Here is a 19,529-nt window from a genome sequence, read left to right on the forward strand (position 1 = left end):
TCCAGGGCAGGGCCATCCTGCCTAGCTCACCGGTTCTTGGTGGCCTCAGACAGCACCTCCAGCCCGCCCGCCTGCCTGGCCGCTTCCAGGCAGCTGCGGTCGGGCTGCTGATATGGTACTCTGGCCAGGACCAAAACAGACTCCAGTGACACTCCCTTCCACACACAGACACTAGAGGTGGCTTCAGAAGGGGGCAGTATCTCCTGAATTCTGAATCCCCTCACGCACGGCAGACCCCACACACAGCGCTGGCTAGCTTTGCAGCTTGTCCACCTCCCGGTTCTAGAAAGCAGATTGGGGTAACCAGGGAAAGGGACCCATCCCACAGACCAGGCACCGGGAGGACAAAACCAGAGCGGAGAAAGAGGGACGGTTAGAGCTCCGGTGGGCTTGTACTCTAAGTACAGTCCTGTGTGGGGTCAGTAAAAGATAAGCAATAGGCCGTGAACAACCTCAGTGCTTGGAGGCTTGGCCCGCAAGGATGAGCCCTCATTCGAAATCGGCTCACACCTTCTTGTACGTCTTTCTCTCCCCTTAGAGCAATCCGAGACGTTTAATAAGCTCTCTAGTGTGCTTGGAGATTTTCAGGTCAGCCGTTTACCCTGCACCCAGGACACATCCCACCCCCAGCCACAGAAATGGGGGGGGGACTACTGGTTATTGGCCCCCACCTCTTCTCAGCCCTGGCCATCGTCCCAAACCCAAGGGCCCAAGTCAGGTCACCCTAGCTGGTAGATGCTGCTGCTCCGAGGTTCCTCGGCCACTGGGCCCCTGGAAGTGACAGGGGGATGGAGAAGGGCAGCTTCTCCGCCCCCGCAGCCCCACCCACCTTCCTCCGCTGAGGGATTGTCCCAGGAGGCTAGGAACGCGACCCCATTTCTCCCCATAAAAGTCCCATTTTATGAGCCAGTTTCACTGGGCCCCTCACCAAATGCTCTAAAATGAAGGAAATGTCTTAAAAGCAGTCTGAATTGGAGGCGCTACTACTGGACCTTGGTGTCCAAGCCCGGTTGCAACCCCACAGAAATGTCTTTTCTGGGTGGGATTGCCCTGTTGGGCCACCCGGATCTCTGTCCTCTCCACCGCCAGCGAGCAGAGGCCGGTTGGCCGGAGCCGCCATTCCCTGGCTTTAGCGCCTAGTTAGGCTCGGACCCAGTCCGCGCAGATCAAAGTGAGCTCACGGCATTTTTATGAGATGAACTTCAGTGGCTCTTTACTTGTAATCAGACGCCTGGGTCGAAAATGCAAAAGGGAACAGCCCATCAATCCAAAAAGGAAAAGGGGGGGTGGAGAGAGAGAAAGAGAGAGAGAGAACACTAGGGAGAAGAGGGGTACTGGGGTGAAAACATTCAGGTGACACATAGCAGCAGGAAGATTCTGATCACCACCACCGACCAAAAAAAAAAAAAAAAAAAAAAAAAAAAAAAAAACAAAAAAAAACAAAAAACCCTTTGCTTGCAGCAAAAATGGTCTGTGGGTCTGTTCCAGCCTCCAGGCCCCGCCATCTGCCTGTACACTTCGCCCCGATTTCCGGGGGGCCGGGAAACCTGACTCGCCTGTGTGCTGGAGCTTGATCCGAAAGCTTCCACAGTGTGGACGTGCCTTGTGAGGCGAGCGTGGCCGCCTGCACTCTCCTGCCCCAGCGGGGAAGTCGCCTTCTGCTCAGGATTTCAAAGTCTCTCCCGTTTTGCTCCTTCTTTCTCTGCGGTCTCCGTGGTTCTCTTGTCTCTACAGCCAGAAGTTGAGTTACAGGAAGATTCACCAGAGATTTATCGCCTGGCTCCAAACTTGGAGAGCCCCGTTGCCAATAACAGCCGTCTATTGTCTAGACTTTTATCTCCGGGTATGGATCCTGCATTACTGAGGCTCAGGGGACATGGGTCTGGCTCTGTGCGGGGAGTGTGTGTGCCAACCAGCGCTTGCCCCTTGCCCCCGCAAAGGTTGCTGTGGGTAGGTTTAGGAAAGTGCACAAATTTGTGTGTGCTTCTGGAGCTGGGCAGGTACACCTGAGTGTCCCGTTGGGGAGGCCCAGGGTGAGGAGGGTCTCTTTGTGCCTGGGAACATTCTGGTGCATGGACTTGTGTGTTGGGTGAGAATTTGTCACGGTGCGCTTTGTTTCTGGGGGCATTTTAAGTGTTCCTGTCTGGGTTTTTGCAGGTTTTATGAACCTGCATCCGCTTGGCCTGTTTATGTCCCTTCGAAGGAGATCATCTGGTGTTTTTCAATATTGGAGTCCAGTGTGTGTGTGTGTGTGTGTGTGTGTGTGTGTGTGTGTGTGTGTGTTTGGCTTCTCTGAGAAAATGGATTTGGGTGATACCTTTCTAGTCTTGCTCCCTCAGATTCCTCTACTTACCCTAAATCACACCTCAGCCTCTGCCTTCCCCCAAGTGTCTGGCCCTGCTCTACTCCCTAAAAGTCCGGAAATCTCCCAAGCAGCTACCAATTTTCTGTCACAGGCATGAAACACATTTTTGCAGGATGAGGTCTGGCTATCTCTGTCTTTCCCACATTAGGGGGAAATGTCCCAGCTCATAAACTCCCTCACTTCCTGGGGCTCCCCTTCCCAGAGCTGAGAGGAACATCAGAAAGGGCCTCCCCAGTTCATTCCAACCTTTTAAAACACTCTCCACACCACTGGAGATAATACGAAAGCGGGCCTGTCGTGCCCTCCTGGGGCTTTCTGGTAGCAAATGTCCTCACCCTGCTCACCTCTTCAGCCCCTGGAGCTCAAGCAGTAGGACATTTGCCCAGATTGAATGTCTATGGGAGAGACGCCTATCACCTTAGATCTCGGGGTCAGGTGCTGTTTATCTAAGCTTGGATCCTTTAACACCATCAGAAATAATCAAGTCCTCCCTCTTTGTTTTTCATTATCAGGAAGCAGGGTGGGAGGGCTCTAGGCCCTGAGGCCTGGGAGCTCTACTGACCACCCCCAGTGCTCCCGGCTACTCCCACCTGGGTGTCAGGTCCTACTTTGGGTCCCTAGTAGCCCTTAGGCACTTTAGCCAGGTAGGTAAAGTGGGAGGGGACTGATCCTAGAGGCTGGTTTACAGTTGGGAAGGGCGGATGTGACAAAATTAGGCCTTTGAGGAGTATCACATTGAACCAGAAGTCCCCAGAATTGCTTTCCAAGCATTTCTCCCTTACCTCGCCATTTAGAGTTCCCATTTTAAAGTAACAGATAGGCCTAAAAAGGGCTCTATGGGCACCGAGCAAGAGGAAATCCGCTGACAGGGCCAGGAAAAAGGAGGTGAACCCTTCACAGACACCCCTATGCTATATTCTCTCTCTCCCTCCCTCTCTCCCCACAGTGCCATCTTGCAGGGAAAAGATCTAAGATTCCACTTTAGGTTTCTTTCTCTGGCGCCTTGGCTTTCGGCTGAGCTGCCCGCTGCCCCCAGCCCGCAGCTAGCCGGGTCACCGCCACTGCCCCCAGGGTCCGGAACTCACTTTCCCTCTGGCTGGCCGGTTGGGGCGCCGCCTTCCTCTGTCTCTCCCTGCCTCCCTCCGTCCTTGAGTCTCCCACACTTCTCAGGCCAACCGATTTGGGGTATGCTCGCTTCTCCGCACCTCAGGCCTAGGCTGAGCCCGCTCCGTGCTCGAGGAGAGCGGCTGCAGGTCCGGGTCCTAGGCCCGCGCTCTTGACTCCCAGTCCCGCCCGCTGCAGCTTCCTTTGCTAGTTGCCGGGTTAAAGCGCTTCTCTCTCGCTTTCCTGCTTCTCCTCCTTTCTCTCCGCCTCTAGATCTGCGAAATAAATAAATCCAAGCCTCCTACCTCGTCAGCCCTCCCCACTGGCGCTGCCTCACTTCTCCTCCTCCTTACCGAGTACACCGCCTTGTTTTCAGAAGGAAATCTTATTAGACATTTAGGCTGTAAATGAACTTTTCTTTGTGATGGCTAATTTTCTTTCCATTTCTTAAGTCCTGCTCCTTTTCCTGGTGGAGTGGAACGGATTTAGAAGTCTGCAGTAGGGGAGGGGAGTGTGGAGAGACGGAGCCCAGACTGTGATGAGAGACACGGAAGACCAAGAGATAGAGAGAGCAAAAGAGGCGTTGGGTTGGGAAGAGGAGGGTGAGAGGGAGGGAGGGAGGGAGGGAGAGTAGGAGGGAGGGAGGGAGGGAGTCCCAGCTGGCGGGAGCGGAGCCAGAGAGAGAGAGAAAAGGAGAGAAAAGTTTCCCAGAGTCTTCATTAGTTGACTTCTCTGTCCACTGCTTCCCCCAGCCGGCGGAGCTCACCCCCAATAAAGGAAGGAAGGGGGTCTTTATTTTTTTTTTTAAGGCCCCAAAGAATCCAGTGTTTACAAGACTAGAAATGCTACAGCCATGTCCTGGCAGAAAGGCTGAAATGGAGGACCGAAGCCTTCCTTATAAGGTACGATGCTAACTTGACCTTCACTTTGTCATGGCGCCCCCCCCCCCCCCCGCCCACCCAGACTGCTACAGGCTGCCTGGCAGATCGTGCGGCCAGCGGGACCCTAGCCTCTGTCTCCCTCCTTCCTCTCTTTTGCTTTCAAATCTTTCTTTCCTTTTAAAATGCCCCTCCTTTTTTTTCCTTCTGTCTTTTTATTTCCTTTCTACCTTTTCCTTTTTATTTCCTTCCTTTATTTATTGTGGTTTCTCCTCCTGCCCCTTTTCTTTCACTTGTTCCTTTTATTCTTGTCTTCCTGTTTCATGATTTCTCTTGATTCTCTCTTGCCTGGCTCTCCCTCCCTCTTTCCTCTCCCCTCCCCCCAGGCTTCCGGCTTCTGGTCTTCCGAATCCCAGAAACAAGAAAGCATATTTTCAGTTTTTTTACCCATCCCCATCCCAGCCTGACCTCTACCCCCATCCAGGTGTCCCTAGGGAAGAGGTCCAAGAAGGAAGGCCAAACTGGGATCAAAGGGGGCTTCACTGAGAACCTAGGGCCCACTTGGGGATGACAATGAACTTGGTTTTGGTAAGACCCTGCCTTCTTCTCACTGGCCTAAATTGCCAAGTCTCTGTGACCTTAGGAGTCTTGAAATAAGGTTGAAGTCTTTCACTGTGGGGGGACATGGGGAGAACAGAGACTACTGGTCCTGAGACTAAGGGGGGAGATTTAAGTACCAAATTGTTGTTTGCCCTTCTCTGAGCTCCCAACCCCTAAAATTGTAGAGATTTCCCTTAAGACATCTGGGGAGGGAATTTAGAGAATTGGGGATTTCTGGAGATTCACACACACATAAAATAGGAAAGAGAAAGACAATCAGGACTCTCTCTCTACTTTGTCTTTTGCTGCCTGCCAGGTTCCAACAGAGCCTCCGACATTAACTAATCATATCTTGCACAGCTGTAAAATAAATGATATTATCGACACCCCTATAATTATCTATTATTCGCTTACTTGTGATAATTACAATACTAGATGAGGCAGGTCTATACAGACAAAGTAAAACCAAACAAATATTTTGGAAAATGAAACTGGATCACCGAGGTTTTCAAAATCTCTTAAGAATATCTGAGCTCCTGCCTAGGACCTTCTTGGCTCAGGAGTAGCCATCTTGTAGGTCACAGAGTGACATTGGGAGACCCTACTACCTCCTTTTCCTCCATATCCCATATAGCCACCCCTCTCCTTGCACTGACACCAGAGAGGATCAGACAATAAAAAGGAAATGCTTTCTCTCTCCCTCTCCCTACAATTATCCAGATAATTGCATGAATTTTTCCTTGAATACTGCTGTGTAGTTGGGATTGGGATTTCAGCAGGAAGTGCAGGGGACAGGATTCCAAATGGGGGAAGTTGACAGGGTCCTGCGTTGTTACATTCCCAGACTTTATAGTTCTGTCTAGTGTTACATTGTTTCTTCAGGCAAAGATCTTTGTTCGCCTTCAGTCATATTTCTCCCTTCCCCCTCCCTTTCTTTCTCTCTCCCTCCCCGCTTTTTGGTCCCTTTAAAGGAGACTCAGATCATCTTGTGCTCTTAATAGATGACTATAAAAGTAAAATTAATTCCCCCTGCCCTTTAATATCAATATCTCTTCGTTAAGTATGCACATTGGTGAGAATAAACAGAATTAAGTGTTGCAACCCAAACCAGCAATTACATTCAAGGTTTTTTTTTGTTTGTTTTTTGTTTTTTTTCCATGGGGTCTGGCTTATCAGGGGGTGTTCACTCTGCCGCAAGATAACCAAGGGTTATTTGTATTATTATTATTTTTTTACAAGCTCACTGGGGCCTGAGCCAGCACCAACCCAGTAGAAAAAGCAACCATGAAGCCAGAGAGGGAAGAGAGCTCCAGACAGAGATGAAAAGGAACGATGCGGAGTAATGCAGAGAAAGGAGGAGGCAGCAGGTCTCAGAACAAGCAAATGTGGCAGAGAGCAAGACAGGCACTCACAGACAGAGGTTTATACATTTTTATTTACAATTTTTTTTTTAAATTTGGGGCTCGATGAAGAAAAGGGAAAATTCAGAGGAGCGGAGAGGGGAGGGAATTATCCGAGTTCCAGCATGAACGCCCCAGAAGGGGAGAAGACTGGATAAACGCGAGCGAGGAGCGATGCCAGAGCCGAATTCCGGCTCCGACTCCCGGCTGCCGCTGCCCCACACGCTGTGGGCTGGCCCTCGAAGCCCCCCCTCGTGGCCGCCAGGGCTTCCTCGCTCTCCTTATCATCTCCATCTTTATGATGAGGCTTGTTAACAAGACCAGCGATCTGGCCACGCGCATCTATCTCAGCCGCTCCCGCTTAGCCAAGCAGCGGCCGGCTCTGGGACTGGCGAGGCACTAATTAATTGATTCCTTTGGACAGTAAAATATGGCAGTGTCTACACGGAACCCATGAACAATATCTGTGCGGAGGATGAGTGCATTGTCTTTTAAAGAATTTTTCCATAGGGTGTGTCAGGTAGTCTCGGATTTTTAGCTACTAAAAGACCCAACTGGGATTTATTTTTTCCGGGGCTGAAACAGTTAGCTCTGTGTCTGAAAATGCTTCAAGCTATGATTCCCTCTCTGAAAGCGTTAGGAGTGGATCTTGTTGAGAAAAACTTGGGTTCCAGAATAAACTTTCCCTGATGCCTGTGTAGACCTGGCCAGCATAAAGGATGCTAACCGGCTGCTAAAGAACTGGGTGGGCCAGAATCCTCTCCTGGGTTGGCTGAGAGGGAGTGGAGCAGCTTTGGGGTTTGAGAGGGAGGTAGAAGACCAGGTCCAGCCCTTACTTCATGCCATCTTCCTCCACTGGAGATTTTAAAAATAAATTTTAAAAAATTTAAACAAACTTTGGCTTTCAGGAACTCTGAGTGCCCAGCATACACCTGGAAGTTGCCTTTACCCCAACCTGCCTCTTACACAACTTTGCCAAGTCACTGCACTTCCCTCTCCTCCCCTCCCTTCTTAACTCACAGCCTAGAGTAATGCTCTAATATATTTATCTTAGGTCTAGAAGAACAAGTCCTGAGACACAAGGTAACTTAATTATATAATGCTCATTCCATATAGGCTGTGTTTACGCAGTCAGACCCTGCTGCAAACAGGACTTGGGATTCTAAATATAGATGCTGATTTCAGCAAGAGATGGACTAAGGAAATCGAGATAGGAGACCACTTATATAAATAATCCATTAGACATAGAAGGGGTTTTTAAAAGACAGAAATAATAGAAAAACAGAAAGACAGAAAAGAGGCTCAGCTGTTGGAGACTGTCAATGCCAATGCCTGAGCTTCCTCCCGCTTCTGTCTGTAAGACAGCCAAATAAATGTGTATTATAAATGCAATACTATGTGAGCTCAAAGAATGTACTGCAATGTATTTGGTATGCACACACCATGTAAACAAACTAATTTACAGCACATATTTTTCATACATTGGGTAGATACTCAATTTATGTGTGTATAATAATATGATGTATTTTCCATGTGCTTTTTATGTGAACAGTTAATATCTGGATGCATTTTCCATGCATGATTTTATACGCCCTATGGAATGTATACATTTATGTAGCTAAACAGATGAGGACTGTATATTTCCTGTGTAGGATATACATGCAAGTGTACTGTTTATGTAAATTACGTGTGGTGTCTATCCATGCTGTGCGTGACCTTTACCCAGAACGTTGCTTTCCCATACAAATGAAAGTGTCTTTGTATGTATGATTTATAGAGAAATATATTTTCCATGCCCAGTATGTACATGTAATAGAGCTATCTGTGCATTTTAGACTGTTTCAATATATCGGTTATGTTGGCATTCCCGCCAAGTGTGCGTTTTCTGAAACATCTTTCCCGTGCTCCGCATACGAACTATGCATCTTTCACAGGAGCTTTCTTAGCAAGAATTGCGGGAGAGCTCCATCCGCGCAGATCTGCCCTCAAGAAAGTTCTGCACTCCGAGACGTGGAAACTGACATAGTGAAGGCTGATCTCCTAGTCTCCAGGAAGTGCCTCTGGCTCTGAGAGGAGGGATCACCCACCCGCAGCCGGCTGGGTCACATTGGCTAAAGGTCCGGCTGTGTTTGGTCTCATCTGAGATCAGTTCCTCGTCTCCAGTGCCAGGCTCCTTGAGGAGGCAGAGGCTTTAGGAGCCTCTGCCGCCGGCGGTGAGAAGCCCAGCGGGAGAGAGGACCGACGCTGTGGGGACGCCGCGTGCCCAGCAGAGGGAGGGCGCTTAGCAGCCCGGCAGCGCCAGAGACTCGGGCTGTTCTTCCAGGACTCCCACAAACTGGGAGCACTCCCGCCCAGGCCCGGGGTGCTCGGGGCAGAGCGGCTGGGCGGGGCGGCGCTCGCCAGCCTCCACTGCTCCGGCCAGCAGGGGTCATCCCGTACTTCGCGGGGGCCCGGCGGCCCTCGGGCGGCGACTGGAGCGGCTGGCGGCTGTTGGGCGGAGAGCTGCGCGGGGCAGCGGGGGGCTGATAGGCGCGCCGGGTCTCCCCTCCCGGGGGCCCTGCAGCGGACAGGAGCCGTGGCTGGGGCCGGCCGGGGACGCGGATCGACCTCCCAGAGCCCTTTCCACCCGGCCAGGCCATGGAGGGTTCCCGGCGCCCGTGTCCTCACCAGCGGCCGCCGCGCCTTTGTTTCGGAGCCTCCTCCTGAGCGGCGACCGCGAGCGCGGCGCCGGGGCACAGCGGTGCGGGGCGTTCGGGGCGGCGGGCGCCGGCCGCACGCTTCACGGAAAACCCGCAGCTCTGTCTCGACCGAAGCAGACGCCGGAAGGCGGCCACGCCGGCCTAAGGCTCGGCAGGCGCGCGGCTGCGGGATCCGGCGCCTGCAGCCCGCCGCGCGATGAATTACACCCGACCCTCCGGCGCCTCCATGTGCCCGCCGCGCAGAGAGGGTTGGGGGCTCCGGGGTGCGTTTCCCGCGCCGGCCCGGGGCCTAAAAACCGCTCCTAGTTTCCTGGTAATGGCAGGGAGGATGGTGGGCAGGAGCTCCGGCCTGTCCGGAACCCAAGGCCCCGGGGGGTTTGCTTTGTTCGTAGATGGGGCTGGCGGTCCCTGCTCTGCTCCGGGTCTGAGCCATCGACCGCGCGCCGGGTTTCCGGCTGCATTAGCATCCACAGAACCCCGGCTGCCGGACCCATCTCCCGCCCGCTCGATAGCTTCTTTAAATACCGTAGCTGTGTCTATGCAGGCCAGAGTGGAGTAGAACAGGGTGGACAACAGGGGCCAGAGATGATAGAAGCTTACAAATACACAACAGCAGAAATATTTTCTACCTGAATTATCCAGATAATTGTCTCCGTTTCTTGCTCCTCAAGACCCAGGTAGAGACACGAGATTCTTTGTCTTAAAGTCCATGGAGTAAATTGTAGTTTGAGGGTTTAAGCCAGAAAAATAGTTGCAAAATACATGCAATCCTTGCCGAGATGCTGAATACAGCCTTGCCCTGAGTATTTGGATGGAGGCTCCAACCATGACATTCTCTTTGGCCCAGATACCCAACAGTAAGTTTTTCAACCCTTAGGAGGAAGTTATAGGGTCGTTCCTTCTCTGACAGTCTCCCCAGTTATTGAGTTTGGGGATCTGTGTAGACACGACCCAGCAAAGTACCTCCTCTCTCAGATCCACAGTGTCTCAGGAATGAATCAAGGGAATAAATTAAAGGCCAGTTATTTCCGACCTCCTTAAATTCCCTCCTTTCTTTTTAGCCAGAAATGCCTTCACTGTTAATTCTTCCTATATAGATGTGTCCTAAGAATAGAGTAGTCTCATGCCTGGGTTCATTGGGATTCAACTCCTGCCCCCCACCCCCCCCCCCCGCCAAATTAATTCAGACCTAGGCACAGCCCCCACCCAGTCCCTCCCCAGCTCATGGCTGCCAGAAGCTATTCTGTTCCCAGCTTTGCCTATACTCTGTGGGGACCTTTGTATGGTGACCCCCCCCCAAAAGCTTGGGATCTTCCTTCTTGCCCAAACCCTTCAACTTCACCAGATAAGCTGTGTGTTAGGAGCAAAAGGAGAGTGGGATTCAATTTAAATTTGTTAGTTTTTCTAGTTGCAGGAGTAAGGAAAGAAAGGAAGAGAAAGAAAGATTTCCAGCCAGGAGTTGTGGGGGCCTCTGCTTTTCCAAAGCAGGCCCAGGAGGGTGGAGAGGGAATCTGGTGGAGACTCCCTGGTTGGAACCAAGCTGTGAGAAAGGGAAATTCAGGGGCCAGATGCACAAGGGTAGAGGCAGTGGGAGGATATCACACCCAGAATGAAAGGGTGAAGTGGAGGTGCAGAGGGCCCATGGGCTTTGCTGGAACCCAGACTCTGGCTTCCACCTGGGCCTCTCTCTGGCAAGGTAGGCCCAGAGGCAATTGCTGGCCGAGAGAGAGAGGAAGTCTATTTCGCCAGCTTCAAGGGGCCTTTAGTCCCATATCTAGTCATTTTGCTGTGCACAGAATGTGCTCTCGGGGTTAAGCCATGGGGTTAGACCATGGGGTTGAAGTGTGGTTTCACCAGCCCCTGCCCCATATCCCAGGGCATTCTTGCCATCCTTGCCCCAACCTGCTTGAGCCCCTACCCTGGTTTCACTTCCTGGAGATCCTGCAGCTCAGACATCCTCTACGTTATTTTTATGGCCCCATGACTCCTCAGATATCCCTCTCCTCCCCCCTAATCTTCTATCCCCCAATTTTCTCTCTGCTAGTAATTGCTTGGGACCAGAGATGGCAGCTCATCAACAGATCTTTGTTGCTCATATATTTTTGTTGCCCCTGCACCGTTCTTCCTTTATCATTATACATTTATTATTTTTATTATTCACCTGAGCTGGAGACAATCAAGTGGGAGAGCTGCTAGGAATGGGGATCCCATTCTTTTCTTTCTGGGCAGAGGAGACCATGTGTGGGGACTCAGTTTAAAATTATTTCTAAAAAAAAATCACATCATCATTCGGTCATGTTTTAATTATTATTATTAATATTAATATGATGAAGCAACTCTGTACAAGGACTATATAAAGGGAAAACGTGCTAAAGACAGACGTTTGAATAGGAGGGCACACTACAGAGAGCTGGGAAGGGCATCTACCCACAGAGACTACACTAGGTACTAGCAACGGATACAGAGAACAGGACACAGATTGACAGAGAAGCTCACAGAAGTCAAGTTTAAAGCGACAGGAAGAGAATATTGCATATCTTTGTACCCCCACCCCTTTTGGAGTGTTCTGGTCTCTTTTTTCTACCAGGCTGTAGGAATCAGGCTGGAGTGGTGAAGCTTGAATCCAGCACCCCAGAGCCCACAATGTGGGGGGGGGCGCTGCATGAAGGGGTAATGGGTGACCAGGCAAAGGGGAGAGTGCCACGTACCCAGGGTCAACCCAGAAGGGATTGTGCAGACAGCTGGAATGATGCTGATTTCTGCAAACTGGTACATAGGTGAAACAAGTTTACGTCAGTAGGGAAGTGTGTCAGGTGCCCAGTGGGGGATGAGGGCAAGTGATTGTATGGCCACTCTGCAGGGCTGTATTTGGGGACATGAGGCTTCCTGCTTACAAGTACAGTCAGGAAAGTGGCATAGGCCCCGTGGGAGTGCTGGGCTCAGCTGTGCCTGTGTTTGCCCATGCCTCTGCACAATCCCGTATGGGGGACCTGAAGCTGTGTGCTGGTGGGAGAGTTGGAGGCTCTGGGGATTGCCTTTTGAGGGTGGGTTAGGGGACACTCTTCCCAGGCAGGAAGAACTCCAAGCTAGCAGGCCAGTTCACACTGTGCATGCTGGGCTTAACTCCCATTGGTCCCCTCTTCTCACCTTCTTACTCCTGGCAAGGGTGGGTCAGCAGAGGAGGACGTCCAGGGGCTCTCACCAAGAGTGCAGGAAGGTGCGGCGGGGCTTCTTCACTGCCTCTCTCTCCTAAGCCAGCCTAGATCTATTGGACTGGGGCTGGGGCCTAAAGGGGGCTATGAATAAAATGTCCTGGGCTGAAGAAGCCACTCTGGCTTCCAACCGGTTCTGGGGATGTGCCCCTCCTATTCTGGTCCTCCTACTCCGAGGCTCGCTAGCTAGGGTGAGGCCCCCGGCAGCGGATCCTGAGACAAAGGGCAACGCTGGGGGCGGGTGGAGTGGGGGTGGGTAAAAGAGAGAAAGGAGTTGTGTGGGGGGCAGCAGCGCCCCCTCCTTCATTGTCACCAGCCTGGGAAACCCGGGCTGAGCTGGGGCCTCCGTGGCCGGTAGCCCCTTTAGGGGCAGATTCTCCTCCTGCCTCGTAAATTATGCCGGTCCAGCCTCTGGCCGGCCGTGACCGTGAACGCCAGCGGGGAAGGGAGAATCAGCCGCGGTAGCCGCGGCTGTCAGAAACTCTCCCGGCCAATCAGTGCTAGGTTCGAAAGCCTCTTTCACAGCCTCTTGGGCTTCCTGGTGGGCCAGGTGGGGGTCCCAGGGGTGGTTACTAACCCTGAGGCTGCATCCGCTCAGCTCGCAATCCCTTGGGGCTTCCGGTCCGCAGCCGCCTAGGCTGCAGGAAGAGTGGATGGCTGCACACCTGTGAGCGAATGGGAGGGCAGGGCCATCGGGAGAAGGAACCCAGAGACTTTTCCAGCAGGCTGCCCTAGAGGGGACATAAGGCTGATGATCTCCCTGTCCACAGCCAGGTCTGCCAAACGTGCTTGCACCTCTGCCTGTTCCATTTCCAGTCCTAGAGGACCAGACCCCAGTGGACTTGAGCATTACTGATCACTCTGTTCTCCCAAACTGCACTTCCTCTTAGGTTCCTGCACTTCCTCCTACCCTCCCAGAGCTACCCTAACCCCTTCCAATCTCTCCACCGACCCTCCACTCTTGCTGCCTCCTCTCTCCCTCTCCTAACCCCAGCTACTGGGACTTTGGGGAGACTTGGTTCCACTGTCTCCACTTTTGCCTACCGCAGGCTGGCTTAAGACCATGGAAGGAGATGGGGGAGAGGGGGTGGGGGGCAGATTACCTTTCCTCCAGATCCTCAGACGGAGGCCAAATGCCCCAGTTCCACTGCAAACCAGCCCCACCCCAGCACCTCAGCCTTCCCTGTCCCTATCCCCAGTCTGCAGATCCTCTCCCTGGTTGGGTTCTTCCCTTCTCTCTGGGACCTGGCGGGGCCTGCTGAGGGGTGTGTGGGAGGGAACCACAAACAAAACAGACAAGAGGATGTCCAAGGAGCGCCTGCCAGAGATGCCTGGCGTTCTAAGCGGGGACTGTCCCAGGCAGCACCCCCTCTTGCTCTCTGTCAGAGACAGGCTCAGTCCGGGGCCGGTGCCCATGTCTTGCCCCCTAAAAGAAGGAGAGAGCTTGCTCCCTCAACAGAAGTCTTTTCTTTTTCATTCTCCGGTTCTGAAACCAGATCTTGACCTGCTGGTCACTAAGATTCAAGCGGTCTGAGAGTTCCCTCCGGCGCTGCCGTGTGATGAACTCGTTCACCAGAAATTCCCCCTCCAGCTCCGCCAGCTGCAACTTCGAATAGGGCTTGCGCTTCTTCCGGGAGCGGCTGTGGATCGGGTACCAGGGCGCGCCTGGGTGGAGACGAACCGGCAGCGTTGGCCAGAGGACCAAGAGGTGACAAGCCCAGTGCCCTCGGTCCTTCCCCAGCCCTTTTCACCTTGGCCTACCGCCCACCCCTAGGCCCTGGCTCTTCTGTCTCATCCCCTCACTTCTACACAGATCCTCATCCCCATCAACTCCCCCACCTTCATCATTCTCTTTTTCCCCTTTCACTCGTCCTTGCCTCCTCAACCCTACCTCCCACTGTAGTATCTCTGACCCTTCTGGGTTCTGATCCCCTCATTTCTCCCCAACCTCTTCTTCTCTCAGATATCCTGGCCCCTTCCTTTCACATCCACCAGGATGGGGTCCCTGATCAGCTAGAACACATAGGAGCAAGTGGCCAGAGTAAACTGGGTCCACTGGCATTCCTTGAAAGGAAAAATGTAGGTAACGGAGCCTGTGTGAAGGCGGAGGGAGAGGCCCTAAAGAGAGGGACCAAGGTCTCAGTCCCCACCCCAGGCATGGGGAAATGTCGGTCAGAGTCCCCTTCTCCCGAATTCCCTGCCCCCTCCAGCCGCAGGTCGGCTAAAAGGGGACTCTGTGCAGTTCTTTTATGGGGATATTTACATGTTTATAGGCGCCCCCCACCCCGTACTTCTTTTTAAAGGAAGCCCTTCCTCACCACACATTCTGTCACCCCAGGCGGCCCTAGCTCAGTCCTACACTGCCCGCCCCCGGAGAGCTGTCCGGTCCTGAGTACGCCTCACGAGTGGGCTGGGGTCCTTACCGCTGGCCGAGAGCCCGCCGCCGGGGTTTAAAGGAGATACCAAGCTGCCCGGGTCGCCCGCGCCGGCGCCCTTGTTGCTCTCGTTGAGCAGGGAAGAACTGGAGTCGGATTCCAGTGACTGGCACGAGGGCGGGTCGTGCGGGGGTCCCGCGCCACCGTCGCCACCGCCGCCGCCGGCCGCGTAGTCGTACTTGAAACCGAGCGCGGGCGGCCCCGACGGCTCCAGCGGCAGCAACGCTGCCCCCGGCCCGACTCCCGGGCCCGGCTCGCGCCCGCGCTCCTCACGCTTCAAGCCCCCGCCGCCGCCCTCCGCGCAGGGCTCGCGGTAGTAACCCTTGCTGTCCTCCACTCGCGCCAGCTCGCACGTGCGGCCAAAGGGCGGGTTGAGCGACACCGGGCTGCCGAGATAGGGCTGAGGGTAGCCATTGCAGGGCTCCGCCGACGGCCAGGGCAACGAGCACACGTTGTCGCGGCGCGGGTAGGACAGCGAAGGCAGCCCTGGCAGCTGCGCCCCGGACGCGCGGAAGTTGGGGAAGTAGAACGTGTCTCCCGTGTGGATGTTCACCAGCGGCCCCACAAACCCGGGATTCAGGAGATTATGCTCGCCCATTTCCGCGGGGCCCGACCGGCAGCTTCTACTTTATTGCTATCTGACATTAAACATAGTTAAACCTGCACCAGCCACCCATTGGCCATCCAGCTCACGTGGGCCCAGCCGCCAGGGGGATGGGTGGGGACAGCGAGTCCCCCCCACCCCGCACCAACTCCAACTTCCCCTTCCCCACTCGGGGTGGGGGGGACAAAATGCTGGGGCAGATTTATTCACTGGATTCTGGTTTTCAAAAATATCATATAAAACCTAATGCAGAGAGTGAGGCAATCGCCGGACACGGGGCAAGAGGGAAAAAGCCACACCAAAAAAACCCACACATCTGCACTTCTGCACCATGCACTCCCCCCCCAGATGTATTATCTTCTCGCCAACAGCTGGCCAAGCACAGCCTGTCCCTCTTTAATTAGCTCCTTTATTAACTAAAACCGTTGGAATTTACAATATCTCCCCAATAAATTACTATTAGATATTGTGTCATATAAAGTTTACTGGCTGTTTAAGGAGACGGATGAGCCCTTTGGCTCTGGGTTTATTTACAGTAGAGGCAAAGTGGGGGTAAGGACAGATTTTCCTGCCACTGTCTTTCCCAGCCCTGCCGCTGCTGTGCTCCTCTTCCTCAGCTCTTTCTCCTCAGGAATTTTGGGAGGCACTTGGGGTCCTCTCCTCTAGGAAGGACTATGGGAGAATTATTAATGCTGGGTATCCCTCGCCCCTGGAGCTGGGAGCCACTCCAGCCTCACACTTTCACTCACCGTTAGAGGAGGGATGCAGAAAGGAGGCAGAAGAAGCCAAAAAAAGGAGGTGCCCGACTCTAGGTGGACCTGACTACCTGCTCCTGAAAATCTGGGGGCCTGAACTACTCTTGCCTTTGACTTCTGTGGGTCAGATGGGCTTCTGGGGGTCTTCCAGAGTCTTTGCAGCAAGAGGCTCTGGGACCTCATTAGGTCTTGGCTGGCCTGAGAGGCTCACGACTCCCACAGCAGAAGAGACCCCCACACACCAGAACCAGCCCAGCCTGCTGCTGGGACCATCAGATAGCAGTGCCAATCCCAGTAGGTATGCTGGGAGTGAGGGAGAGGACTCCGGAGAATTACCTTGTTGGGGTTTAAAATTATATTTATGGTGCTAACCTCAGCAGCTCCTTCCGGACAAGGTTAAGAATCCAACGCTGGCCGTTGATGAGATTAATCGACATCTGGAAACCACAAACCCATCCCAAGCAAGTCCACAGAACACAGATAAGCAGATTAAAGTGAAAACCAAAACAAAGCCTTCAAAACTAGATGTATTCTATTGGTGTCTGGTAGGCAAAATACTCAGATTTCTATTTGCTTGTTCCAAGCTCCTATACAATGCTTGGCTTTGAATAATATAGGGTAAAGTAGATAGTTCAGCAAACGTCAAAGTGCAGAAAACACCAGAAAATCTAGAGAAATTTGGAGAAACCGAGAGTCTCCGCAAGAATATGGCAGAAAGAAACCCATGTAGGTGAAAGTTAAGTATCTGAGAATGAGCCGAAGCTACAAAAGCAAACCGAAGCCGAAGATTCTCATCTCCCTTTTTCTCTCTCTCCTCTGCAGGACTCGGCAGAGAGAAAAGCAGATTCTTTAAATTCCACAGCTCGCCGGGAGATTTCATATCCCCAACCAGAATTGCTCCGGACAGAAATGTGTCCGCACGAGCGAGCGTCGCCCAGCCCCGCGCAGCTCAGGGCTCGCAGCTCGGCGCCCGCCCCTCTTCCACTTCCCCTTCCCTGCCCGGACCGCCGGGCGGTCCGGCCAAGGCCCTTCCGCCCCTGGGAGCCCGACCCGCGCCCGGCACTTGCCAGGCCCACTTGCCGGAACCGAGTCCGAACGGTGAGATGCTAGCCCCGAGTAGTCACCTCCAGTCAGAACGGCGCGAGCCAGGGCGCCAAGCGGCGGGCAGGAGACCGCCTGGATTGGCCTTTTTGTGCTTAATTGATTAAGGGGCTGCGCGGCTGCAGAAAGGAGCATCCCTGAGCTGCAAATTCCACGTCACAGCATCTCTAGCATCTTATGTATGCCCCCGTTTCCAGATGCATTAATGAGCACCACTGAAAATTTAATTTTTAAAAATTTTATTTGGGGGTTATTTTGGTAATAAAGATAAACAGGGTGTGACTTGAATATTGTTGCTGTTTTCTATCAGAACACTGCGCTGGCTGCAAGGTCTCCGGGCCTCCAGGCCTGTGTGCTCTGCGGCTATTGTTGGTATGAGGGTCGCGGAGCTGAGCTGTGCACAGTCATCCCTAGTCCTCGTGGGGTAGAGGCTTCTCCCCATCCTCTTTTACCCTTCCAGATGATTCCAGTCTCCCAGAAAGGGGACCCCAGGAGGAAGGTACCTGACTCTCCCTGTCCCTTTTTAGCCTGAGAACCTCCAGCCCACAGCCCTGCACATTGCCCTCCAGCCAGGCCTCCGAGCACACAGAGCAGCGGCCACCGGGCGGCAGAGGCAATGCCCGGGGAACTGAGAACAGAGGGAGGGCTTTCTTCTTCCAGGAACACAGTTTCTCCCGCCCGGATTTGGCCCCATCCGAAAAGGGCATTTTCCCCCCGGGGGTTGCCATTCTGTGGACAATGGCACACGCACAAACCCCTCTTCGAGGCGTGGAGCTGACCCTGATTTCTGCTCAGTGAGAGCTGCGGGGAACCTTCAGCAACGTTCACATCCCCAGTGTTCTGCTCCTCGAGATCCATTGTGAGCCTAGGGGTTTCCAGGATCCCGGCGAGGACACAGGCAATCTAAGTGCACCACCGCCGATCTGTCCACCTTTAAGGCACCGCACCACACACACACCGCTCAGCCCCCTCTTTAACCCGGGCGCCCACAAGCGGGCCCCAGAGCGCGGCGCCCAGCCTGGGTCCCCGGGGCCGTCGGGAGGCTCGGGTGCAAAGCTTCAAATTTAAATCCGGCCATGGCGGGAGCTGCCTGCCAAGAACCCACTGGGGCTCAGGAAGGGGATCTGGGATGGACTCGCAACCCAAAGCGCTGAGCAGCCGCGTCTAGCCGAGTTTTATCCACCCGCACTTCGCAGCCCACACGCAAAACTATAATTGGCTAGACCCAGGCTCTGGAACTGCTGAGGGCTCTGTGCGTCTGCTCTCCCGCACATTCATCAAATCCCAAGGTTTGAAGAGGCGGCCTGCCTGCTGGCCATTGAGCCTCCAGCTCCTGCTGCAGCTGGCCTGGTTCAACCATGCCCCGCTCATTAACTCAGGGGTTAATTAAAACTGAAGGCTAGGATGTGGCCCCAGGCTTTCCTTGAAGACCCGAGGCAGCCCTCCTGCTCCTGCGCACCCACCAGCTGGCTGTCCCACCGCCTCTCCCGCACCTTCTGTCTGTGCCTTCATCCCTCCCGCATCTCGCAGCCTCTGCGAGGGGCCTCGAGTCCCTGCCCAGCCGAGCCCGGCGGCAGGAGTTAATTATAACATCCATGCCCGCTCTGGTGGCAGGGGCAAGGCAGCTGCGGGAGGCTCAGGCCACCATGGAGCGGCTGTGAACTGCCGGGAGTTGGCTCCCCCGAGGGCCCCAGGTCAGAAGTACTCCACGCAGTGCTGCCTTCTCCACGGTCAGTGGAGAGGCTTCGCGGCCCAGTTCAAGGTCACTGCCTAGTTTGCAGAAAGCGGTTCTGCCCCGTATGCAAATGAGGCAGGGCCTGGGCCACTGACGGAGTGTGAGTAGGAACTGAGCAGGTGTTGAGAGGGGAGATGAAGGGCGGCAGATGAGGAAGTTCTGCCCACCCCCACCCCCAGCCCCGCGCCCGACCCTACAGTCTTCTCTGTTTCATTCTTTTGAGGCAGCTCAGGCTTGGTACAGCCTCTTTGTTGGGTTCAGACAAGGCTGAGGGGTGGGAAGGGGCTCTCCGTCACCTTTTTCTTTCCTTTGCTAACTCCTCCAGGGGTTGGAGCCCACCTGGCTGCCAGCCACCCCTCCGGGTGTCCGGGGATTTCAGAGGAAGCATGGGAGATCCCTGCTCCAGGTGCTGCCTTCTAGGCATCTGCAGCCTGGAGTGGGGAGGGGGTGCGTCAGAAGAACCTGGGGTGGGGGGCCTAGCCAGGCTTTCAGGCTCACACAATCTGCCTTGGGTCTGCAGCATCCTTACCTCCAAACTTTCTGCGGCATCTCTGGGGCCCTTCCTCCATAAGACCCCAGTCTGATTGCTACTCTGGAAGGGAGTGGGGGTGGGGGTCCCAGGCGGGAACATCTGGGAGACC

At 53.9% G+C, this 19,529-nt stretch overlaps 1 protein-coding gene and 1 long non-coding RNA gene across 2 annotated transcripts; one reads left to right on the plus strand and one right to left on the minus strand.

The window, feature by feature from the left end:
* Positions 1–4,136: 4,136 nt before the first annotated feature.
* On the plus strand, positions 4,137–6,393 carry LOC125107659 (uncharacterized). The gene is made up of 2 exons (XR_007129619.1): positions 4,137–4,371; positions 6,187–6,393. It is a non-coding gene; the product is annotated as an uncharacterized LOC125107659 (long non-coding RNA).
* A 4,951-nt stretch (positions 6,394–11,344) lies between these two features.
* HOXC12 (homeobox C12) lies at positions 11,345–15,328 on the minus strand. Its single transcript, XM_047742963.1, has 2 exons — positions 14,682–15,328; positions 11,345–13,923 (listed from the first exon to the last, which is right to left on the minus strand). Exons 1-2 carry the CDS (start codon positions 15,289–15,291, stop codon positions 13,685–13,687), a joined length of 849 nt encoding a protein of 282 aa, XP_047598919.1. The 5' UTR covers positions 15,292–15,328; the 3' UTR covers positions 11,345–13,684.
* Between the last annotated feature and the right edge of the window lie 4,201 nt (positions 15,329–19,529).

Source organism: Lutra lutra, chromosome 8 (genome assembly GCF_902655055.1).
Source record: "Lutra lutra chromosome 8, mLutLut1.2, whole genome shotgun sequence".
In the NCBI taxonomy this organism is placed as follows: Eukaryota; Metazoa; Chordata; class Mammalia; order Carnivora; family Mustelidae; genus Lutra; species Lutra lutra.

Excerpts from the sequence above, each read along its gene's own strand:
- HOXC12 (XM_047742963.1), bottom strand. The coding sequence starts at position 15,291 with ATGGGCGAGCATAATCTCCTGAATCCCGGGTTTGTGGGGCCGCTGGTG. Across the intron at positions 13,924-14,681 it reads CGGCGGGCTCTCGGCCAGCG|GCGCGCCCTGGTACCCGATC; the intron begins GTAAGGACCCCA and ends GTCTCCACCCAG.